Source organism: Pseudorca crassidens, chromosome 11 (genome assembly GCF_039906515.1).
Source record: "Pseudorca crassidens isolate mPseCra1 chromosome 11, mPseCra1.hap1, whole genome shotgun sequence".
Classification (NCBI taxonomy): Eukaryota; Metazoa; Chordata; class Mammalia; order Artiodactyla; family Delphinidae; genus Pseudorca; species Pseudorca crassidens.
The window spans coordinates 35,557,675-35,580,287 of record NC_090306.1 but is presented as its reverse complement, the minus strand read 5'-3'; the positions used below and the strand labels follow the sequence as shown (position 1 = coordinate 35,580,287).

Here is a 22,613-nt window from a genome sequence, read left to right as displayed (position 1 = left end):
CAGGAAAGCCCCTCCACCAGTCTTTTGAAACTTCTGTTTTCAAGGTCTTCAATCATCTCCACTTGGCCAAATCTAATGTCACTTTTTTATTCTTTTAAAACTTAGCATCTTTGCAGTATTTCACAGAGTTGACCTTCCAATTCTTTCTTGAATATCTTTTCTTAAATTTCATAATCTCTTATAATCTTTCCTCCTATCTCTCAGGTTCTTCCTTCTCATTAATCATCCTTTTGCTAGCTCCATGTCCTCTGCCCAGTTTCCAAATGGTGGAATGACTTAGGACTTGATTCTGAGCACACTTCTCTCCTCTATATATGAATCTTCTTTAAACCTCTCACCTGGGCCCATGGTTTTGAGTACACACAATTTTATCTCAAGCTCGTCTCTCTCTCGACCTCTAGACATGTATGTGCAACTTCCTATCTCCTCCTAAATGTCTAAAAGGTTTCTCAAATGCAATATAATCAAGACAGAACATTTACTATGTACCCCCAGATCTGTCTTTCTGTGAGACTTTACCATATTTACTAAATGGTACAACCAAACCCCCAATTTCTCAAGCCAAAATCGATTCAGTCTTCCATTCCATTTATTGCCAACATCCAAATTAGCTGCAAATTTTCAACTCTGCCTGCTGAAAATTTTCCACTTCTTTCTATCTCCATTATCACCTAATGCTGGCTACCAACGTTTCTTCCTCAAATACTAAAAAAGGTCTCCTAATTTGCTATTCTGCTTTCACTTTTATTCCACCAATATCCATTGTCTACCCAGAATAATTTAAAAAAACCATAAATTAGATATCACTCTCTGCCTTACTATCTTCCAATGATTTCTTATCACACTTAGAAAGAATTTAAACTCCTTACTATGATCTATAAGACCCTTCTTATTATGACTCCAGCACACTTCTTCCTCCTCAACTCAGAGCCTATGCTCTGGAACTATTGGCCTTTCTACAAGTAAAGCATACCGCACTCTTTTCATATAAAGGCTTTGTGCTAGTTATTTTATCTGCCTGATAGAATCTCCTCTGCAAAGACTTCCTTCTTATTACTCATATCCTAGGTCAAATGGCATCTTCTCTAAGAGGATATTCCCAACCATCAGATTTGAATTTGGCTCCCACCCAGGCAGTTTTAAATTGTATTATCTGTTTATTTATTGTATTTTATTTATTACTTAATTCTAATTGAAGTGTAGTTGATTTACTATATTATATTACTTTCAGGTGTACAACAGTGATTCAATATTTTTATTGATTCTACCGCTTTAGAAGTTACAAAATATTGGCTATATTCCCTATGCTGTACAATATAGCCTTGCAGTTCATTTATTTTATATATAGCAGTCTGTACCTCTTAATCCTACCCCTATTTTACTCCACCCCCTTTCCCTCTCTGCACTGGCAACCACTGGTTTGTTCCCTGTATCTGTGAGTCTGCTTCTATATTGTTATGTTCGTTCATCTGTTTTATATTTTATTCCACATATAAGTGCTAGCATTAAGTATTTGACTTTGTCTGACTTACTTCACTAAGCACAATACCCTCCAGGTCCATCCACATTGTTGCAAATGGCAAAATTTCATTCCTTCTTTAATGGCTGATTAATACTCCATTGTATATATATATACCACAACTACTTTGTCCCTTCATCTATTGATGGACATTTAGGTTGCTTCCATATCTTGGCTGTTATAAATAATGCTATGAAGGCTGGAGTGCATGCATCTTTTCAAATTAGTGTTTTTATTTTCTTCAGATATATATCTAGGAGTGGAATTGCTGGATTTAAGTTTTTTGAGGACCTTCATATCACTTACCATAGTGGCTGCATCAATTTACATTCCAACCAATGATATACTAGGGTTCCCTTTTCTTCACATCCTTGCCAACATTTGATATTTGCAGTATTTTTGATGACAGCCATTCTGACAACTGTGAGGTGATAACTCATTGTGGTTTTGATTTGACTTGGTCAGTGATTAGTGATGTTGAGCATCTTTTCATGTGCCTATTGGCCATCTGTATGTCTTTTTGGAAAAATGCCTATTCAGATCTTCTGCCCATTTTTTTAATGGGTTGTTTGTTGTTTTGATATTGAGTTAAATGAGCTGTTTACATATTTTTGATATCAGTTGCTTATCTGTCATATAATATGCACATATTTTCTCCCACTCAGTAGGTTATCTTTTCATTTTTTCAATGATTTCCTTTGCTGAGCAAAAACTTTTAGGTTTAATTTGGTTCCATTTGTTTATTTTTGCTTTTGTTTCCTTTGCCTAAGGAAACAGACCCCAAAAAATGTCAAATAGTATTCAGCCTATCTTTTCTTATAGGAATTTTATGGTTTCTGGTCTTACATTTAGCTCTTTAATCCATTTTGAGCTTATTTTTGCATATGGTATTAAGAAAATCTTCTAATTTCATTCTTTTGCATGTATCTATCCAGTTTTCCCAGTACCACTTATTGAAGAGACTGTCTTTTCCCCTTTGTATACTCTTTTTTTTTTTTTTTTTTGTGGTACGTGGACCTCTCACTGTTGTGGCCTCTCCCATTGCGGAGCACAGGCTCCGGACGCGCAGGCTCAGCAGCCATGGCTCACGGGACAAGCCACGCTGTGGCATGTGGGATCTTCCCAGACTGGGGCACGAACCTGTGTCCCCTGCATCAGCAGGCGGACTCTCAACCACTGCGCCACCAGGGAAGCTCCTCCTCTTTGTATACTTTTGTTTCCTTTATCATATATTAATTGACTATAAGAACATGAGTTTATTTCTGGGCTCTCTATTCTGTTCTATTGACCTATGTGTCTGTATTGTGCCACTACCATACTGTTATGATTAGTGTAGCTTTGTAGTATAGTCTGAAGTCAGCAAGCATGATACCTCCAGCTCTGGTTCTTCATTCTCAAAATTATTTTGGCCACTCAGGGTATTTGTGGTTCCATAAAATTTTAGAATTATTTCTTCTAGTTGTGTGAAAATGTCATGGGTATTTTGATAAAAATTGCATTAAATCTTCTCTATTGATTTGTTTTGGTCTGAATTTTATTTATTTCCTCTCTTATCTTTATTATTTCCTTCTTTCTGTTGATTTTAGGCTCTGTTTCCTCTTCTTTTTTCTAATTCCTTTAGATGGTAGTTTAAGTTGTTTATTCAGATAGTTCTCCTTTCTTCAGGTAGGCCTGTATGGCTACGAACTTCCCTCTTAGAACTACTTTTGCTGTGTCCCATAGATTTTGAAAAGCTGTGTTTTTATTTTCATTTGTCTCTAGGTATTTTCTGATTTTCTCTTTGATTTCCTTCATTGACCCATTGGTTTTTCAGTAGTATGCTTTTTAGATCCTTAGGTTTATGTTTTTCCCATTTTTCTTCCTGTAATTGTTTTCTAGTTTCATACCATTTTCACTATAAAAGATGATTGATATAATTTTTATCCTCTTAAGTTTTTTGAGATTTGTTTTTTGGCCTAGCATGTGATCTACTCTGGGAAGCATGCCATTTGAACTTGAAAGAAATGTGTACTCTGCTGTTTTTGGGTGGAATGTTCTATAGATATCTATTAAGTGCAACTGGTCTAATGTGTCATTTAAGGCCACTGTTTCTTTTTTTTTTAATCTTTTTTTTTAACATTGTTATTGGAGTATAATTGCTTTACAATGTTGTATTAGTTTCTGCTGTATAACAAAGTGAATTAGCTATATATATACACATATATCCCCATATCCACTCCCTCTTGTGTCTCCCTCCCACCCTCCCTTCTCCACCCCTCTAGGTGGTCACAAAGCACCGAGCTGATCTCCCTGTGCTATGCAGCTGCTTCCCATTAGCTATCTATTTTACATTTGGTAGTGTATATATGTCAATGCCACTCTCGCACTTCACCCCAGCTTATGCTTGCCCCTCCCTGTGTCCTCAAGTCCATTTTCTATGTCTGAGTCCTTATTCCTGTCCTTCCCCTAGGTTCTTCAGAATCATTTTTTTTTTGGATTCCATATATATGTGTTAGCATACGGTATTTGTTTATCTCTTTCTTTTTTTTTTTTTTTTGCGGTATGCGGGCCTCTCACTTCTGTGGCCTCTCCTGCTGCGGAGCACAGGCTCCGGACATGCAGGCTCAGCAGCCACGGCTCACGGGCCCAGCCGCTCCGCGGCATGTGGGATCTTCCCAGACCAGGTCACGAACCTGTGTCCCCTGCATCGGCAGGCGGATTCTCAACCACTGCGCCACCAGGGAAGCCCTGTTTTTCTCTTTCTGACTTACTTCACTCTGTATGACAGGCTCTAGGTCCATCCACCTCACTACAAATAACTCAATTCCGTTTCTTTTTATGGCTGAGTAATATTCCATTGTATATATGTGCCACATCTTCTTTATCCATTCATCTGTTGATGGACACTTAGGTTGCTTCCATGTTCTGGCTATTGTAAATAGTGCTGCAATGAACACTGGGGTGCATGTGTCTTTTTGAATTATGGTTTTCTCAGGGTATATGCCCAGTACTGGGATTTCTGGGTCATATGTTAGCTCTATTTTTAGTTTTTTAAGGAACCTCCATACTCTTCTCCATAGTGGCTGTATCAATTTACATTCCCACCAACAGTGCAAGAAGGTTCCCTTTTCTCCACACCCTCTCCAGCATTTATTGTTTGTAGATTTTTTTGATGATGAAGGCCACTGTTTCTTTATTGATAATCTGTCTGGATAATCTACCCATTGATGTAAGTGGGATGTTAAAGTTCCCTACTGTTATTGTATTAGTGTCAATTTCTCCCTTTATGTCTGTTAATATTTGATTTATATGTTTAGGTGCATACATGATAACAAATGTTATACCCTTTTCTTGTATCACTTCCTTTACCATTTCATTATATTATGCACTTCTCTATCTTTGTTATAGACTGTATCTGTTATGAGTATTGCTACCTCAGCTTTCTTTTAGTTTCCATTTGCATGAATCTCTTTCCATCTCCTCACTTTCAGTCTCTGTGTGTCTTTAGCTCTGAAGTGAGTCTCTTGTAAGTAACAGATAGATGGGACTTTTTCCCTATTTAATCAACCACTCTGTGTCTTTTAATTGGAGCATTTAGTGTATTGACATTTGAAGTGATTATTGATAGATATATATGTATTGCCATCCTGTTACTTGTTTTCTGGTTGTTTTGTAGTTGTCTTTTAGTTTCTTCCCTTGTGGTTTGATTTTCTTTATTGGTGTGCTCGTGTTCCTTTCTCTCCAGTTTTTGTGTATGTATAATTGTGGGTTTTGACTTGTAGTTACCATGGAGTCCATATATGTTGACCTACAACTATAACTACTTGTTTTAAACTGATAATCATTTAAATTCAAACACATTCTAAAAGATCTACTTTTTAAACTCCCCTCCACACATTTTCTGTTTTGATGTCATATTTTGCTTCTTCATGTTTATCCTTTAAAAGTCTATTGTGGTTATAGTTGATTTTACAATTTTTGTTTTTTAATCTTCATAGTTGCTTATTTAAGTGGTGATCCACAGCCTTTACTATATATTGGCTCTTACTAGTAGGGTTTTTTCTTTCATATCAACTCTTACTACTTGTTGTAACCTTTTCTTTTCCACTTAGAGAAGACCCTCTAAAATTTTTTGCAAGGTTGGCTTTGTATTGATAAACTCTTTTAGTTTTTGCTTCTCCTATCTCTCCTTCAATTCTGAATGATAACCTTGCTGAGTAGAGTACCCTAGTTTGTAGGTTTTTCCCTTTCAGCACTTTAAATATATTATGCCACTCCCTTCTGGCCCGCAAAGCTTCTGTAGAAATATCAGCTAATAGCCTTATGGGGGTTCCCTTGTAAGTGATTCTTTGTTTTTCTCTTGCTGCCTTTAGAATTCTCTCCTTATCTTTAACTTTTGCCATTTCTTTATGATACGTCTTGGGTCTCTTTGGGTTCATCTTGTTTGGGATCCTCTGTGCTTCCTGTATCTGGATATCTGTTTCCTTCTTCAGGTTTGGGAAGTTTTCAGCCATCATTTCATCAAATACACTTTTGACCCCCTTCTCTCTTCTTCTGGGACCCGCATAATAAAAATGTTAGTATGGGGGCTTCCCTGGTGGCGCAGTGGTTAAGAATCTGCCTGCCAATGCAGGGGACACGGGTTTGAGCCCTGGTCTGGGAAGATCCCACATGCCGCGGAGCAACTAGGCCTGTGAGCCACAACTACTGAGCCTGCACGTCTGAAGCTTGTGCTCTGCAAAAATAGAGGCCGCAACAGTGAGAGGCCCATGCACCAAGATGAAGAGTGGCCCCCGCTTGCTGCAACTAGAGAAAGCCCTCTCACAGAAACAAAGACCCAACACAGACAAAAATAAATAAATAAATTTAAAAAAATGTTAGTATGCTTGATATTGTCACAGAGGTCCCTTAAACTGTTCTCAATTTTTTAAAATATGTTTTTCTTTTGCTGTTCTGATTGGATTATTTCCATTATTCTATTGTCCAGATTGCTTATGTGTTCTTCTGTATCATGTAGTCAGCTGCTAATTCCATCTAGTGTTTTTCATTTCAGTTATTGCATTCTTCAGTTGTGACTTGTTCTTTTTAACATTTTCTAATTCCTAGTTAAGATCTTCACTGTCTTCATCTATTCTTTTCCCAAGTTCAGTTAGCATTCTTATTACTAATGCTTTGAAGTCTTTATCTCTGCTTCATTAGTTGTTTTTTTACAGAGGTTCTTTTCTTTCTCTTTTGTTTGAAACTAATTTCTCTGTCTTCATATTTAACTTTCTCAGTCTCTTTGAAATTAGGTGAAACATTTAACTATTCAGTTCTTGAAGGAGTGTTCTTGTGTTGTAGTGCCCCTACCAATCTCTGTGTGTCCAGTGGCTTTGGTGGGAGAACTGGATCTGAAGCGAGCATGGGTCACATCTCCTCTTACAGTGTGCTGGTAACTATCATTCTGCTGGAATGTGGGGCTGGAGACAGAAGGACTAGATCCAGAGCCAGATGTGTACTGGAGCTTCTCCTATGCTCAGTGGCCATCACCATCTTACTGGGGGCAGTTTTGAGTCCCAAGGTGCTGGAGCAGAAGCCCTGAGGTTCAGGTCTAAGCTGGTTCCATTCCCTCTAAATGTGTCTTCTCCCTCCCCACAGCAACAGAATCATTGCCTCAGAGGGGAGCAGTGCTAGAGCAAGGGGGCCAGAGTGGGTGCCCAGTGCAGGCCAGAGCATGTGATAAGACAGTCCTGGCAAGCCAGTCAGAGCTTGAGACAGCTCCCAATTCGGAGCCTCTGTGAGCACAAGTAATGGCTGCCCTTGCCCCATTCAGATGCAGTGCTGTTTCTTTTCCAGTTCCTTCCCCCATAACTGCACACTCTCCTTGGCAATGTAGCCTTTGTCCTATCTGGGAACTTTTCTAAAGAAGGCAACTGGTGCAGATTGGGACACATGCTGGGAAAGCCCAAGGAAAGCCATCAGAGGATTTTCAATCTGATTCCTCTCTCTTGTTACCAGGAGTAAGCAACTGTGTGTGCACACTCTTCGTGAGTGGAGTCTTGTTTTCTACAGCCCTCTTGTAAGTCCCACTGGTGGTTTAATCTGCTATGGGGACTCATCTTCCTGGTGTTGAACTCCAGGGTTGGAGTGTCTGATATGTGGCTCAAAGCCCTCACTCCCCAGGAGATCTCTGACTCTGTGATATCCCCCTCCTCTTTTATGTCCTGTACTAGGGTCATGAGTCCCAACCTGATTACTTCTTCTCCCCTCCTACTTGACTCCATGTGGATATTACTTTACAGCCTTGGTCGTAGAAGAGTATTTCTGCCAATCTTCAGTTTGTTTTCAGTGAGAATTGCTCCATGTCTAGATGTATTTTTAATGTGTTCATGGGGGGAGGTGAGCTCAGGTCCTCTACTCTGCCATCTTCGTCTCCTCCTCCCATATCATCTGTTTATTCACTTTATTGTTCTGTCATCTGATGTTATACTTATTTATTTGTCATATTTCTCTCCCTCTCTCTCTCTTCCTCTCTTTCCATTAGTTTGTTAAAGCCTGTGAGAAGAGGATCTGGGTCTTGCTTCATCCTTTCTGTATTGTCAACACTTAGACCTGTTCTGGGCATGTAGCATATTTTTGATGAATGAATAAATTGAAAAAAGAACAAAGGAATGAATGCTCTTTTTACAAATTAAAAAGCTGAGGTTTAAAGATTTGATGTAATATGTCTACTGTCACACATTGAGTAAGTGATAGAGACAGATTTGAAACCCCTGTCTGATACCAAAGCCTGGATCTTACCACCATGTTCTATTATTTCATTAGAACTTTCTTTTCCCCCAAGTGAATTTCATAAATTTTCAAACTCTAATGGTAATCCTGTCTTCAAATTCTTGTGAAGTTTCCCTGAATTCTGAATATAAGTTCTCCTCCTCCATCTGTTCAACTTGGGTTCAAAAAAGAGCTATCATAGTGAAGTCAGGGAGATGGGTATGACAAAAAATGTGAGCAGGGCAGGTGGTCTTGTTATATTAACAATGAGAACATACAGTAATAAGAGAGTGAACATAATGCTACAACATTTAACTTGTATTTGCATTGTACAGTGACGAAGGTTTTTAAATCAAAGCATAGAAAAATTATAGAATTTTCATTTTCTCATCTTGTTGATGCATTCCTATAAAACCAAGTTTAAAACAATAACAAATTAATTGTCTAATGATACAAAATTTTGTGGGCAGTCTTTACAAAGGGAGGTTCTGTAATGGAACATTAAATGTGTGAAGGTATTCTCCACATTTTTTCATCATCTACAATAACTATCAATGCTTTTGTTTGTTTTTGTTTTTGTTTTTTTAAATCTTGTGTGATTTTAAAGGTTAAAATTGAAAACCAAAAGTGCTCAGACTGCCAGGTAGTAATTTTCTCTCAAATATACCTGCATCATCACTGAATCAATTGGGAGTTTTTGACAAGTATAAAATGCAAATATTGAGACTCACGTGCTTTCTTGGTGAAGGTCTCAATCATATCACTGGGAGGTCCACACCCTGCGCTATTGCAGGCCCTGACTTCCATAAAGTACTGGGTGTCAGGCAGAAGGTTCTCCAGCCTGGCAGAGTATTCTTGGCTAGTGACTTGCACTCTGTGTGCAGCTGCTTCTTTATCATGGACAGCCCAGTACCGAATCTGCAAACATACAAGTTGAGTAATATTTTTTCATGATTCAGACACTTCAGTTGCAAAAAATTCTTTTCAAGTTGTTCTGACACTTGATGTTGGCTGAGCATCATATTCTCAAATGTTACTTAATGTTACTTACATTTCTATCAGTCTTAGAAAATGGCAAGGCACACAATGCATATCTGATTAGAAGTGTCAAAAGCAAATTAAAGGCTCACCTCATTGCCTGAAATAGTCACACACAGACGAAAAAAGAGAAAAAGCCAAAAAAATGTGCAAAGATTTGCTCTCAAACTATAAAACTGGTTTCTGTTTGGAAGTATTTGCCACAATAATTTATATAATTTATTTCCAGCTTTATTTGTGTTTACATGATTGCAAATTTGTTAAGACAAAAATAGTCATGAGGCCTAAAACATGCTAGCTTAATTACTTTCTGCCAGTTTATTTCAGAAGTATGTATATAAAATTATTTCCTTTGAACTTATATAGAGGCCAGATATCAAAGAAATATTATACCCAATAACTTGATTAGTTGTAGAAGTTATCTTTAAAATAAGGTTTAAAAAATTTCATTCATGTTGTGATTAGAAATGATTACTTTTACCAACTAGCATATCAATGACAGCCTTCCTTGTCTCTTAAAGTTTAAGTAAAAGCTATGAATTATAATATTCATTCTTCTAATAAGGCTGTTTTATTGGTTAAAAATCTATAATTACATCTCAGTTATAAATAAAAAGGAGAGGATTGTTTATAAGTATACTGCAATTTTATATTTTAGATGCTCTGTCTATAAAACAATGGGATTTTAATTTCACAATTAACCAACATACTAGAAGATAATATCTAATATTTATATAATCCTGAAATGTTTATTTACATAAACACATAAAAAAAACATTATAAAATGGAACTGGATGGCTCAAATTCCCTTAGTAACAAAGTGAGGTTTATATGAAGAATGAGCACATTTCAGAACAAAGGCTAGTTACTACTTGCTTATTGGTTTCCTTTGTGATATTTTTATTTTGTATACTAGGGCTCATTTTTTCTGATGCCAATAATATATTTCCTAATAGTTTTGATGGAATCTCTTTGGCTTTTCTATCCTCTGACCAGAAGGATGGCTTCAGAACCGAGGAAGTGGAATATTACAAGCGGCTCCAAAGGCAGATCTCAGTTGGCAGAGAAAAGACTTTATGAGGATGGGACCCTCCTTGTGAAGGCATGAGTTTCCTGGTGTTGGAAGCATCCAGGCAGTGCCTACATTCATCTGAGAAGGAGGAAGACGGCCTATATTTTAGTGGAAATTTGAACTGTGTGACACGTAAGGCCTCTTCCACTGTTTGACTGAAGAGAAATAAAATGAACATTTATATCCTAGTGAAATGCCAGGTACTAAAGTAGGATCATCCATGTATATTATTTTCTCAACAAACCAATAATGGTAGTATTTAGCCTGTTTTATAGCAATCAAAACTGACGTCCCCGAGGTTCAGACATTTTTACGTGGATACTTGTTGACTGAGAGCACATTTTAAAATTTTATTCATTCATTATAACAACTTTTCTATCCCGTTTAAAGAGGAGAAGATTTTTAACTAGACCATTTCTAAAAGACACTAAGTACTAAAATGAGGACTTAAAGTGACAAACTTTTTTGACAGTTTACCCAAAATTCCATGAGGCATTTTGGCAATACAAAAGGAAAGAACAAAATTTTCTTTAATTTACTCTTTGCATCTATATTTTAAATGGCCAATTACTTTATTCATCTGATTTTGGCAGGGATCTATATTACACAGTCTCCATTGAAATTCACAATAAATTTAAGCAGTGCCTTAGTTATGCCCTGGTAACTAGAGAACAGAGAGAGTTATTGAGTGTATCAAATAATCTCTGACTTTCTTATTTTAGAATATGAGATTTTTTACAGACACTTTTACAGTATTTTAAACCTCTACTAATGAAAGCATCTGATACAAAATTATTTTGGTTGAATAATCTGTCTCTCCTTAATTTAAAGCATACCTTTAGATTTAACTTGCAATGTTTTCAAAGAATTCTAAAATAAATAGTGGATATATGTAAAATGTAGCATTATTATTTTTTTTCATCTGAACTAGGCACTGGCCATGCACTTAGAAATAATTTCCAAATAGATAATTTGGACCACTGTGTTTGATCCCTGCAGTAAGTTGCCCATTGTGGTGAAGAACCAATATTAATCTGTGAGAAAATTGTTTGGAGTGAAGGGTTGAACCTGTAGTCATGCAGCAGAACAAATGCACTCCTTTTGATTAATCACTAGGGAGACCAAAAGGCAGCCTGGATGAACTAGTGGAAAAAAATAAATAAATGAAGCAGGTCCTGCTTTATGGACAGCAGACCATAAATTCATTTTCACATGCTAGAGCAACATATAGTATATTTATTTCTATTTAACACTGTGGCATTATATAAATTTAATTCTTTATTTACATGTTCCTAAAATCTCCACAACACCCCATGTCTAGTGTTAACTTATCTTAGTGCTTATTAAACAATTATGGAATTACCCCATTACTGGTCTCTACTATTGCTAGGTTATAAACTCCTTGAGGACAGGTATTCATTATTTCGAATGCTGTGTACATAGGACTGCATTTGATGTATGGCACTCATTCATTCATTGAACAAATATTTTCTGGGTATCTACTTTGTACCAGCTATGTGCTAGATGCTAGGAATATAGTAGTGAACCAAGCAAACATGTTTTTTTCTTCCATAGATCTTATAAATAAAGTAAGAAATCAAAATGTTTAAGTTCACATAAAATTACTAATATATTTGAGAGGATGATCTAAGTGTATAATTTTGTCCCAAGAAAATTTACTCTTTATAACAGTATTGGGAAGCTGGAAAGAAAAGCCTCAGAAAAAGGGCTAAATCATATAACAAAGAATAATTATAATTTCCATACATTTATGAACTACAATAATACCACTTTTGTACAAAGATAATAGTTATATCCCTTCCGAGGAAAATTTAAGAAATTTGTAGGAAAAACAGCTCTTTAATCTCATTTTCTCCAAAGAGGCTTAGAATAAAACCTGGATGTTACAATTGTGGAAGTATTTAAAGATATTTAGTACTTTTGAAAATTAGGCTTGCTCCATTTTATTATTTTCCACTTCAGTAAACTTTTGTATCAGATTTCCAAACTTTCTTCTTCAAATTCTGAATTTTCTGAAAAAAATATCTTCTGACAGCTGAATATTCTTTTGTTATGGATTTAATATAGTTTTTAGGGAAAAAAATCTAAATACAGTTATTAAGTGAAAAATATCTAAAAAAGATATTATATAATAACTTTATATTATCCAGATCCCAGACTAATTCAAGTATTAGTACATTCTATGGGTTAGGAATAGTAATAATATATATCACTCAAAATCTGTATTCTCACACTTCTTGGAACCTATTCAAAGTTCTTTTTTATTCTAGCCATTGGTGCAGGAACCAAACAATTCTATGTAGGCTTCAACCAGCTTCCCATAAGTACTACCAGTTAGCAGTTTTCCTCTGCTATTGCTGCTAACTTCTCACTCCCTGTCTTGGGTCATCCTTGATGCTGCAGTGTGAACCTTGTCCTGCAATCATTGCAGGGAGGGGAGGTAATGCCCCTGGGGCCACTCTTAACCAATGGGGAATAGCAGTGGACGAACGCTTCCCCTTTCATTCTATGTGGGGTAATTCTCAACCACATTTATGAAGCTCCTTAAAGATCACAAGGGATGGAGTACCAGTGCCCACAGTGGTTGCCAACAAGATAAAGCATTTTTCTAACCCTCTCCTGTTCATTCTGTTTTTTCCTCATATCTGCTCCCTGGGATCATATTTAAAACAAACAACAATAACAACAAAAACACTAACTTCTTCTATACCTGTGTGTCAGACTTTGCTTTGGGGAGATCCAGATGAAGATAGATGCCTTCTCCAAAATAAGAAAATACAGCACTTCCTAAATATGAGCTTATGCTCACCATAATAATTTAACTTTTAAAGACATCTGTGTAAACTACTCAGGATGGTTAATCTTTTAAGATAGTTGTGAAATCAATCATCAGCATTAATCTCCAATTCAGCTGCTAAGAGGTTTTGTATTTATTATTCCTGATAGAATATTTTACTTGCTTTCATTAAGTGAATTCTTTACCTGCTGGGTGAGTAAACTAAGTCTTTTGTGGATTCCTGGGCAGGAGCCCAAATTTCTAATAAGCCTTTGATAAGAAATACTTCTTGCATTCTAGTTCACCTACACTGCAGGAAATTAAGATTAAAAGTGGGGAGCTCTTTAACTAGGCCAGGGAGGGAAAAGAATAAAACTTAAACTTTCTACAAGATACACTTTAAAACCACAAGGGATTTTTTTAAATCCAATTGCCAACAGTTCTCACTTGAAATGTCAGGAAATTAACCTTGAGATGGGGTCAATCACACAGGACTTGGGCTTTTCCAACTTTTAATTTATCTTATTTTATTAATGTCCTGCTTTTTTTCTCTGTTTCTTTATAACTTAGACCCATAGTACATTTTCATGGGAAGTGCAGTAGGATATTAGTTTTCTTGATCGTCTATCTTGTTAAACCACCGGCTTCTTCCTTCACATTTAAAAATAGTAACAATAACCGCATTATAGTGAGTCAAGCTTTTCCCCCATAAAGGGGCATTTTCTTACAAGAGAATAAATGTTACAGATTTTCTCTTTTAAGCTTTCATGCTTGTCTCTTTGATATTTAAAGCTCTGTATGAAAGACTTAAAGGCTTTTTAAAGAAAGAATAAATTGAAACAATAATTCTATGATTTATTTCCAACTTTTTTTTTTTTTTTTTTTTTGAGGTACGTGGCCTCTCACTGTTGTGGCCTCTCCCGTTGCGGAGCACAGGATCTGGACACGCAGGCTCAGCATCCAGGGCTCACAGGCCCAGCCGCTCTGCGGCATGTGGGATCCTCCCAGACCGGGGCACGAACCTGTGTCCCCCACATCGGCAGGCGGACTCTCAACCACTGCGCCACCAGGGAATCCCTTCCAACATTTTTAATTAACCATTCTCTGGAGAGGCAAGACCTAGGTTCAAGTCAGTTTATACCAATTATTACTCAGATAAATGTTTTTAACTTCAAGTTCTTCACCTTTAAAATGGAGAAAATAATAGTGTTTATCTCCTGGGATTGTGTGGATTCAATACGATGAGCTTAATTTAATGTTTGACATCATAGGGCTCAACAAATATTATCATTCTTATCATTATTAACATTATCATCATTGTCATCATCATCATCATCATCATTGTCTTCAAATGTCCAATGATATAAAACAGGGAAAAGCGTTAAACACAGGTTATTTCATTTATTCCACACAACAGGATATGAGGCATTGATTACTCTCAGCTTAAAACGTGAGGAAACTAGGGCCCAGAAAGTTTGAATAAATTTTCCACAGTTTCTAAGTGACAGAGCTGAGAGATAACCCCACGTCTGTTCAGCAGCAGAGCTCATAATTTTCTAGTATGGAGTTGTGAAACGTCAGAAATCTGTGAAACTAAACTTCTCCACGGCATACAGTTTTTGATCATTTGAGAAAATCTTAGCTGTTAAGATTATTTTTTGCTATTTAATTGAGAATCCTTACTTAGCTTATTCCGCATCAAGAGTGTATATTCTGATTATTGTCTAAATTCACTGGTGCCAGTGCATTGTTTCACATCTCATATTTCCATTTTACTCTGCATGTCAGAAGTTATAAAATAGTCAACATATAATTCTCAGACAAAGAAAATACCTATTTCTGTGGCATGTTTTTAGCAAAGTAATAATACATCTTTAGCACTTTGAGTTAATGCATGGGTTATATATTAAATAATCACTTTTTTCTCTTTTTTGTTGCTTACAAATGAACAATATTAAAAAAAGAAGAAACCCTAAGTCCAAAATATGGCTTGAAAACTCTAAATATTGATGTGTTCTCCCAAGATACCTCAAACTTATTTATTACAGTGCTTTCTAACATCTAGTGAATTTCTCTCTCTTTTCCGTTTCCATTTCTTTTCTACCAGATGCAAATGTAAGTTTAATAAGTTATGAATATTGGAACTTCACAGTCCACTCCTATAATTCCACTCTCTTGGTGACAACTTCAGCTGATCACTTGCAAAGATGATCTGAAAACACTTTAACATCTACCCAAATCATAACCTATGATACCAAGAAAAAAAGCTTCCTGTTAGTTTGTGAGTTTAAAACTTAAAACCTGGGGCTGCTTTTGTGGTTCTATCTCAGAAACAGGGTCTTGAGAAAGCCAGGTTGCAGCACTTTATTTAAGTATATTAGTGCTAACTAAGGCCAGTTGTTGAATCTCTTTGGCATCCATTTTCTCATCTGCAAAGGTAGGACGATGTCAGTTCCTCTTAATTTTCACTCTTTGTGCTTAAAAATATGAGACGACTTCACTTTTCCTACAAAATCAAGTCTAAATTTCATATTAAAGATCCCAGCAGAACTAGCTTCAATTCCCCAGGTCTTATTTCCGTTGACTAAGACAAGTCCTCCCCTATCCTTCTGGATAAATCCTACTACACTTTTAAGACTTATTTTGAAGGAAGTTTCCTTTGAGACATTTTGAATGTTGTCAATTTTCTGCCTTCATAGATAACATAATGGGATACATATTTAGTATATTTAGAAGTGTTTCCTTTGGAGGGCTTTTTGGAAGTGGAACTAATGAGTCAAATAGGGTAAAAAAAATTAAATTACCAAACTACCAAAATGATTTCCCAAAAACTTGAGATTTACCAGCATTTTATGAGAATGTTTGTTTCAAAAGATTGTGCTTAAGCCCGAGTGTTATTACCTTAGTTTTTATTTTGGCCAATTGTTTACCTATACACAGGACTCTACATCTCTTATAGATAAGTCAGTTTGGAACCCCTGCTTTACTCATAAGTTAGTTAATAAATATCCAACATATTAAACACAGAGAATATAGTGTTAGTTGTCACATAAATCAGAAGGACACAGAACGTCGAGGGATGCAACATATTTGAAAAGGTATGCTGATAATTATGAGCAAGTGTATTTAGTTTGGTAAAAATTGAACTCACCTGATAGCTTTCCACTATTTTTTCTACAACATGCTCCCAATGAACAGATATCTCAGAAGATGATAAGACTTTTACGCCTACTGCTGTTGGGGCTTCACTGGGAGCTGAAATTTGATGAGAACATTACATTCTTACGTAAGATGCTTATTTCGTGGTCATCAGTAATACATGCACACACACATATTCATATACATGAATGTTAATACAGACAGATACATACACATATATACACACACTTATACAAAATATGGAAATCCATAAGGATTTCTCTGATATCTGTGAGCAAGAACCATACTAATATTTTTGTATTTCTTTTAACTAACCTGTTTATGAAAGCCTGTGGATGCAAATTAATATTTATTATGTTTAGCTTATCAACTCTGTATTGTCAAAGATAGGAAATTTGGTATTTATTATAGAAAATTAGTCATTACAATTAATTTTCAACTCTCTCACACTTCCTATTTAATATGAGCTAAAGATATACAGCTTTATATACAGCTGTATATATAGAGATATACAGCTTTATACAGCCTCTTTGTCTTTTATGTTTAAGCTAAGATCTTTTTTTTTTTTTTTTTAAGATCCTTTGAAACAAGTTGTGACATCCACCGCTTCTTGTGCTCAGGAAAGCCTTTATAAGTCTAATTGTCCAACTGGGCGTCTAGTCAAATATGTATCAAAAGGCTCTGTTCAGTGAAAAAAAAAAAGTAATTTACATCCCTTACAAAAATTACACAAAGTAACTAAGGAAATCTTAAGCAGGAGTGATCAGTTTTTATTGTCTTTTATTAACAAGCCATAATCCTCTTTTATGCTAAAATGTCCTGCACATGAACACTGTCGTCTTTCCAAATCAAGGTAAACGTGTGGCACTGTGACTGATTTCTTAGCAGTAGCAGTGAAGATGAACACTTAAACAAATTTTGTCACATGCACGTTTTATGAGACTCATGAAATATTTAGGAAAGAAATGTAATTAAATACAGATGGCCATAACCAAAGAGATGACAAGCGTGGCTTTTGCCTGATTACTTTAGCATCGAGTAAAAAAAAAAATCATATTGGGTGAGAAGGTAACTTGTAAAATGCTTTACACTTTCATTTTCTCTGTGAGATGTACTTAAGTTGTTCAAACTATTGAGTCAAGTTATCATACTTCTGCCAAATCAGAATGAGTGTAGAAAATGTGAGATTAATTACTCAGGATTAAATAGTCCTGAATTGATTATTAACTTAGAAATTTCTACTTGTTATTCTTTCTATGTATTTCATTGAGCTAACTTTAGAAAAGTATGCACGTGTTTATGTGTGTGTGTAAACATATATACATATATATGATTGTCTTTCATGTTTGTATTGAAAGTAAAGGTCATGGGATGATTTGAATAGATATTAAATTTTTAACAAATATGAAAACTAATAACTATGACTGAAGAGCATAAATTCTAAGGGATAGCTAAATGTTTATTGTGGACTAAAATTAGTGTAAATTGGGTAAATTAATAGATAGTGTTTTTCCTCTAAGAGATCAGAAGAGTACTTCACATAGTTTTAAGTTGTAAAACCTTCCATTTTTACTTCTCACACATGTGCAAAGGGAAACTTGTCCAAGCACAAATGTGTTAGGTCAGAAGGCAACGAAAATCTCTACTTGCCTTTCTAGCCATTAATTATTTGCATAATGCATGTGAGTACAAAGGTATAATAAGGAAGTCTTACTTTTTTAAATAGGAAAATAAATAATAAAAAAAGTGTAGCAGCTTAAATGGGAAATCATAGAAATCAATGTAATTAAGTTTAATATAAAAATATGTATCATTTAGCAGAGATATATAAAGTCCTCCAGAAGCATGCTCAGTTCAGTTAAAGTTTCTAGAAAAACAAAGAGCCAGTATTTTTTTTCCCCTGAATAGCCTTTCAGATATCTTTTTTTCTTTCCAAGAAAAAAATTTCAACTTGCTTTCTGACTCCTTTTTCATAGAATTATGCCTAAGTTCACTTTAATGAAATTCTAGCATGCTACTGTAATGATAAAAGAAGTTACATAAATGATACAATACATAATTTTGAGTTAAAAGGAGAAATTTTATCAAAAAAAAGTGTATGTTAAGATTCCATCAAGTCTGGAGAATTTCTGACTGCAAAATTATAGTCAAGAGTCCAGGAACAGCGGTCTAAGCCAAGGATTTTAGTGGAGATTTCCTAACTACCATAAACATGATCTAAAGAATGAAAGAGATTTTGGCAACGTTCCTGTCATTTAAATAAAGAGACTGACATTTTAATTTGGCTCAAAATTTACTAACTCATTTACAAAATGTGTGGTATCTTAAAAAGATCTTAATAAGTAGGCTCGAAAGACAGCAAACAAAATGCCTACTGGAGAAACAATCCCTCATCAGGTCAGTGGGGTCTTTCTTTCACCTACCATCTTGTGCGGAGTGGATGACGGCTGTGAGGCTGTATGGTCCATCTCCTTTGTTGTTGAAAGCTTTGACTTTGACTTGAAATGCAGTGGAAGGGCGCATGGTCTCATCTTTATGAACGTAGCGGCCAGTATCTGGGTTAGTAACTGTCACTTTTTTCCATTCTTCCCCATCAAATGGCTTAAATGCCACTATGTAACCAAAATTGTTGCCGTAGTGGTATTCTCTTGACAAAGGCTGAATAGAAATTGAAATATTTAATAGGTTTAAGCAATACGGTTAACACGGGGAAAATCCTATGCAAACAATAAATATGCTACACATGGAAGCATGCTTTCTGTAAAAACATTCTTAGTTCATAAGTGAGAGCTGCCTGAAAAGGCCAGGGAACAAATGTGCTCCAACATGTGGTGACTTCATTTACCAAATTCGTTATTTCTGGAACACCCCATGGGGGCTCCCACTCTGGGCTTTTTTACTTTCAGTTCCTTCCTTCTAGGATGCTTTCCCATTTGTCAGAAGGTCCCTCTCTCACTTTCTAGAGGTTAAAACGCCACTTGATGTTTTCCCTGGCCACAGGATCTGCCATTTCAAGACTCTGCAATAATCCATATAGAATCCCCCCACTTTATTTTTTTCTCTTTAATACAATAATAATGATCTACACTACATATTCTACTTATTGTCTACTTTACTGTCTCTGTCCACTAGTATAACATAAGTTTCATGAGGGCAGGGTTATTGTCAGTTTCATTTACCTAGACTCTAGAACAAAGCCTCAAGTAGTATTTATTCAATGGATAAGTAAATGAATTTCTTTAGAGTTGAAAGGCTATGGTAAGACAGTTAACAATACTCTGGAATATCTGTATTGTAACCAAGCAATAGAAACTGGTCAGAGGAAAAAGAATGAGAAAGGAGGAAGGGATAACATTGCACTGATCTGTAGGAGGCTGGCTATGGGTCCCGTCTGACTCCAGGGCTGAAGTAAGAGCTCTGTTTTGCATTATTTTCTCAGAGTTATTATTATATAACAATTGCTCAATAAAGAAGTCTGTGTCAGCCCTAACAATCCATTATTTATAAATACTGACTCAAAGCAAGTTCTACTGAGTATCCATCATTTAGTCTTTTTTAGCCAATGAAGTAAATGTGCCCATTGTATATTGACTTTTTTCACCAGAATATCAAAGTTACGGTGTCTTGAGGAAAAACCTTGAACTAAATACAACACAGTAGCTTGAATATCCATAGGTTAAACAGGAATGTCTGTAAATGTACAAAGTTCAAAGGGAAAAGAAGTTGTTCTTGGTTGCACAATATAGAAATCCTGAAGCATGATCACAAGGATATACAAAATATGATTTTACATTATTAATAGAATAGCTTAACATTCCCACCATAATTTAAATATTTTTTCTTATTGATAGTTCTATACTTAGTTTTTGCAATTTAGTAGATCAGAATTAGCTATGGAGTTTTCAAAAATTAGTGATTCTCAGGCCCTAGTCTCAGAGAATTGATTTCAAATTTTTGAAATAGGAATTCCCAATTCTGAATTTTTTGACAAGCTCCTCATCTTATTGTGACACACATATCTACATAGTTTAAGAAAATCAAGCCTAAAGAAAGGAGGAAGATGTTAAAATTTTTCCAATATCTTTACTTTTGTGTGATACACTGACACTAGAACTGACAAATCATTTGAGATTTGAATGAAGAAAAGGCAATTTTTTTCTAAATCTTACTTAAAAATGTGATTTAAATGCCAAGTATAAAATATGACTGCAGAGCACAGAGTGAAGTCAATTTCTGCTAAATATCCATTTATTATATAAATCAATTTAACTCATGTAAAGAATAAAACCTGTCATTTTTCCTGTAGTTCTCAGAATCCTTTGGAGCCTTAGTTGTGTTCTTTGATTTTCTGCAGTGATTAAATACTAAAAATATTTAACGGATACATAGAGCTATACAAAACATGTTACCTAGATAAATGCCAGGTGTCTAATTCAGGCAAATCTATGTTACCAAAGCCTTTCCCGCCCCCAGTATCTCTCTCACTTCAAAAATTCAGCTAAGACGCATTGTATTCCAGACATCATAGTCTCTGAAAAAAAATTCCCCTTTGGGTCATAAAAATTTAATACAATGTTTTGGACACCTTAATAACAAGTCATTTGGGGGGACTTCTAAGACTGACCAATGATAGATTACACATGGTGATGAAAGTAAGTCTCAAGTGAGAAAGCAAGCTCCAATTTTAAAACAGATGCTGATACAAAAGATTTTTTAACTGAATCGTTGGAGTTCTGAAAGTCCAGAGCAAATGTGAATTGCAATTGGGTTACCAGGCCACAGAGAGTACAAAATATCTCTGGAATGAGAGAGTTGAATGTTTGTTTAATCTTTAAACCTACAGATACTTTAGCATCAATAATCTGTTTTGGTATAAGAATTGCACTAAGCCATAGTAAGCCAGGTAAAATCTGGCATGCATTTAAGAAAAAAAAAATAATTTTAGTAATTTATTCTTGTTTGGGTTTGGGGCATTGTCTTTTATTTCAATTTATTTCAGGAAGCAAAATGCGTTTGAGATTAAGTGTAGGTAAAGCAGCCTATTAACATATGCAACTTCTTAGCACTTACCGCCCATGTTATGGTCAGTTCTCTGTTGCTTCCACCCCCACCTCCTACATCTGAAGGAGCCACATTAGGTGCTGAAACAAATAAACAAAGCTACAAATGAGAGGCCCTGTAATTATTTTCTTATGTTAGAGTTCTTATTCACTTAGAAACTGTACATGTTTCCTTTCACCAGGAAAGACAAGCTGCACACATGATCCAATGCCGCATAGTTGCTGTAATAATGTTTTACTGCCAAGAAAAGAATTGGTTCAGTGCCACAGGAAATGTACTAGTTTCCTTCAACAAAGTAGTGAAGCAAATTTGCCTTCCCATCTTTTTTTTTTCTGTGTCCTTTTATTTAATATGGTTTTGAAAGATTAGACGTATTTTATTGGTTAAATATTTCACAGCTCGCTTTGAACTCTATGACCTAACAACTTACTGTTGTGTTAGTTTTATGCCTCAATCTACAAATAACTGTTAAGAAACAGTGCATGTGCATTAACATAGGATTATGCTTCCCTGAGATATTTGGAAACAGAAATCTAATGCTGTTCTTATGCTCTTATTTTCAATGCCTAAATCTCTTCTGGAACCCTGTCCCATCAGTGACTCCAGTTCTCACCTACTTCCATCTTTTTATATTATTCTTCTATTTTTCAGTCTCTACTGTAATGACTATCCTTTTCAGTCTCTCCAGCCTTAAAAATCATCCTGTAATAATGTTTTCCTCTTAATCTCACCCTTTCCTGTCACTGAACTGCAAAGAATGATATATGACTATTTTTATACTTCACTCCATAATCACTTTTTAACAACCCATAATCTGTTTCCACTTCATATTACTGAAATCACTCTCTCAAAAATCACAAAATTTCTTTTAACTACCAAGTGCAATGGCCTCTTTGTTTTTCTCCAAGTTATTCTCTCTCCTTGGAAGTCCTTCAAGGTGGGTGCTATATCTTATCAGATTTGCGTACTCTACCTTATTGTAGCCTTTACCTTATTGGATTTGCATCTAATTGGAGTTGTACAGATAATACTAAAGCATAGTTTGTTCCTGCACTCCAGGCAGTTGGAGACCAGCTACCCAGCTACGCAGGTGAAGACCATGTTTTTACTGAGGACATACATTTTCCCACACAACCGCTGTGGTTCAGTCTGAAATATCATTCCCGGCTCTTTTAACATTTTAAAGAACAGATGACATGTCAGTTCTTCCATGACTCCCCAAATAGTCCTTCCCTAAA

At 35.6% G+C, this 22,613-nt stretch overlaps 1 protein-coding gene across 4 annotated transcripts in view; it reads right to left on the bottom strand.

Annotated features, from left to right (window-relative positions):
* CNTN1 (contactin 1) overlaps positions 1-22,613 on the bottom strand; it is a 371,063-nt gene that overhangs the window by 46,357 nt on the left and 302,093 nt on the right. For all 4 annotated transcript variants that reach the window (XM_067696189.1, XM_067696191.1, XM_067696187.1 and 1 more), the window contains 4 exons: positions 21,385-21,455; positions 18,738-18,972; positions 16,307-16,410; positions 8,980-9,166 (listed from right to left, as the gene is read on the bottom strand). In XM_067696189.1, coding sequence (XP_067552290.1) covers positions 8,980-9,166; positions 16,307-16,410; positions 18,738-18,972; positions 21,385-21,455 — 597 coding nt within the window. The remainder of the gene's footprint in view (positions 1-8,979; positions 9,167-16,306; positions 16,411-18,737; positions 18,973-21,384; positions 21,456-22,613) is intronic.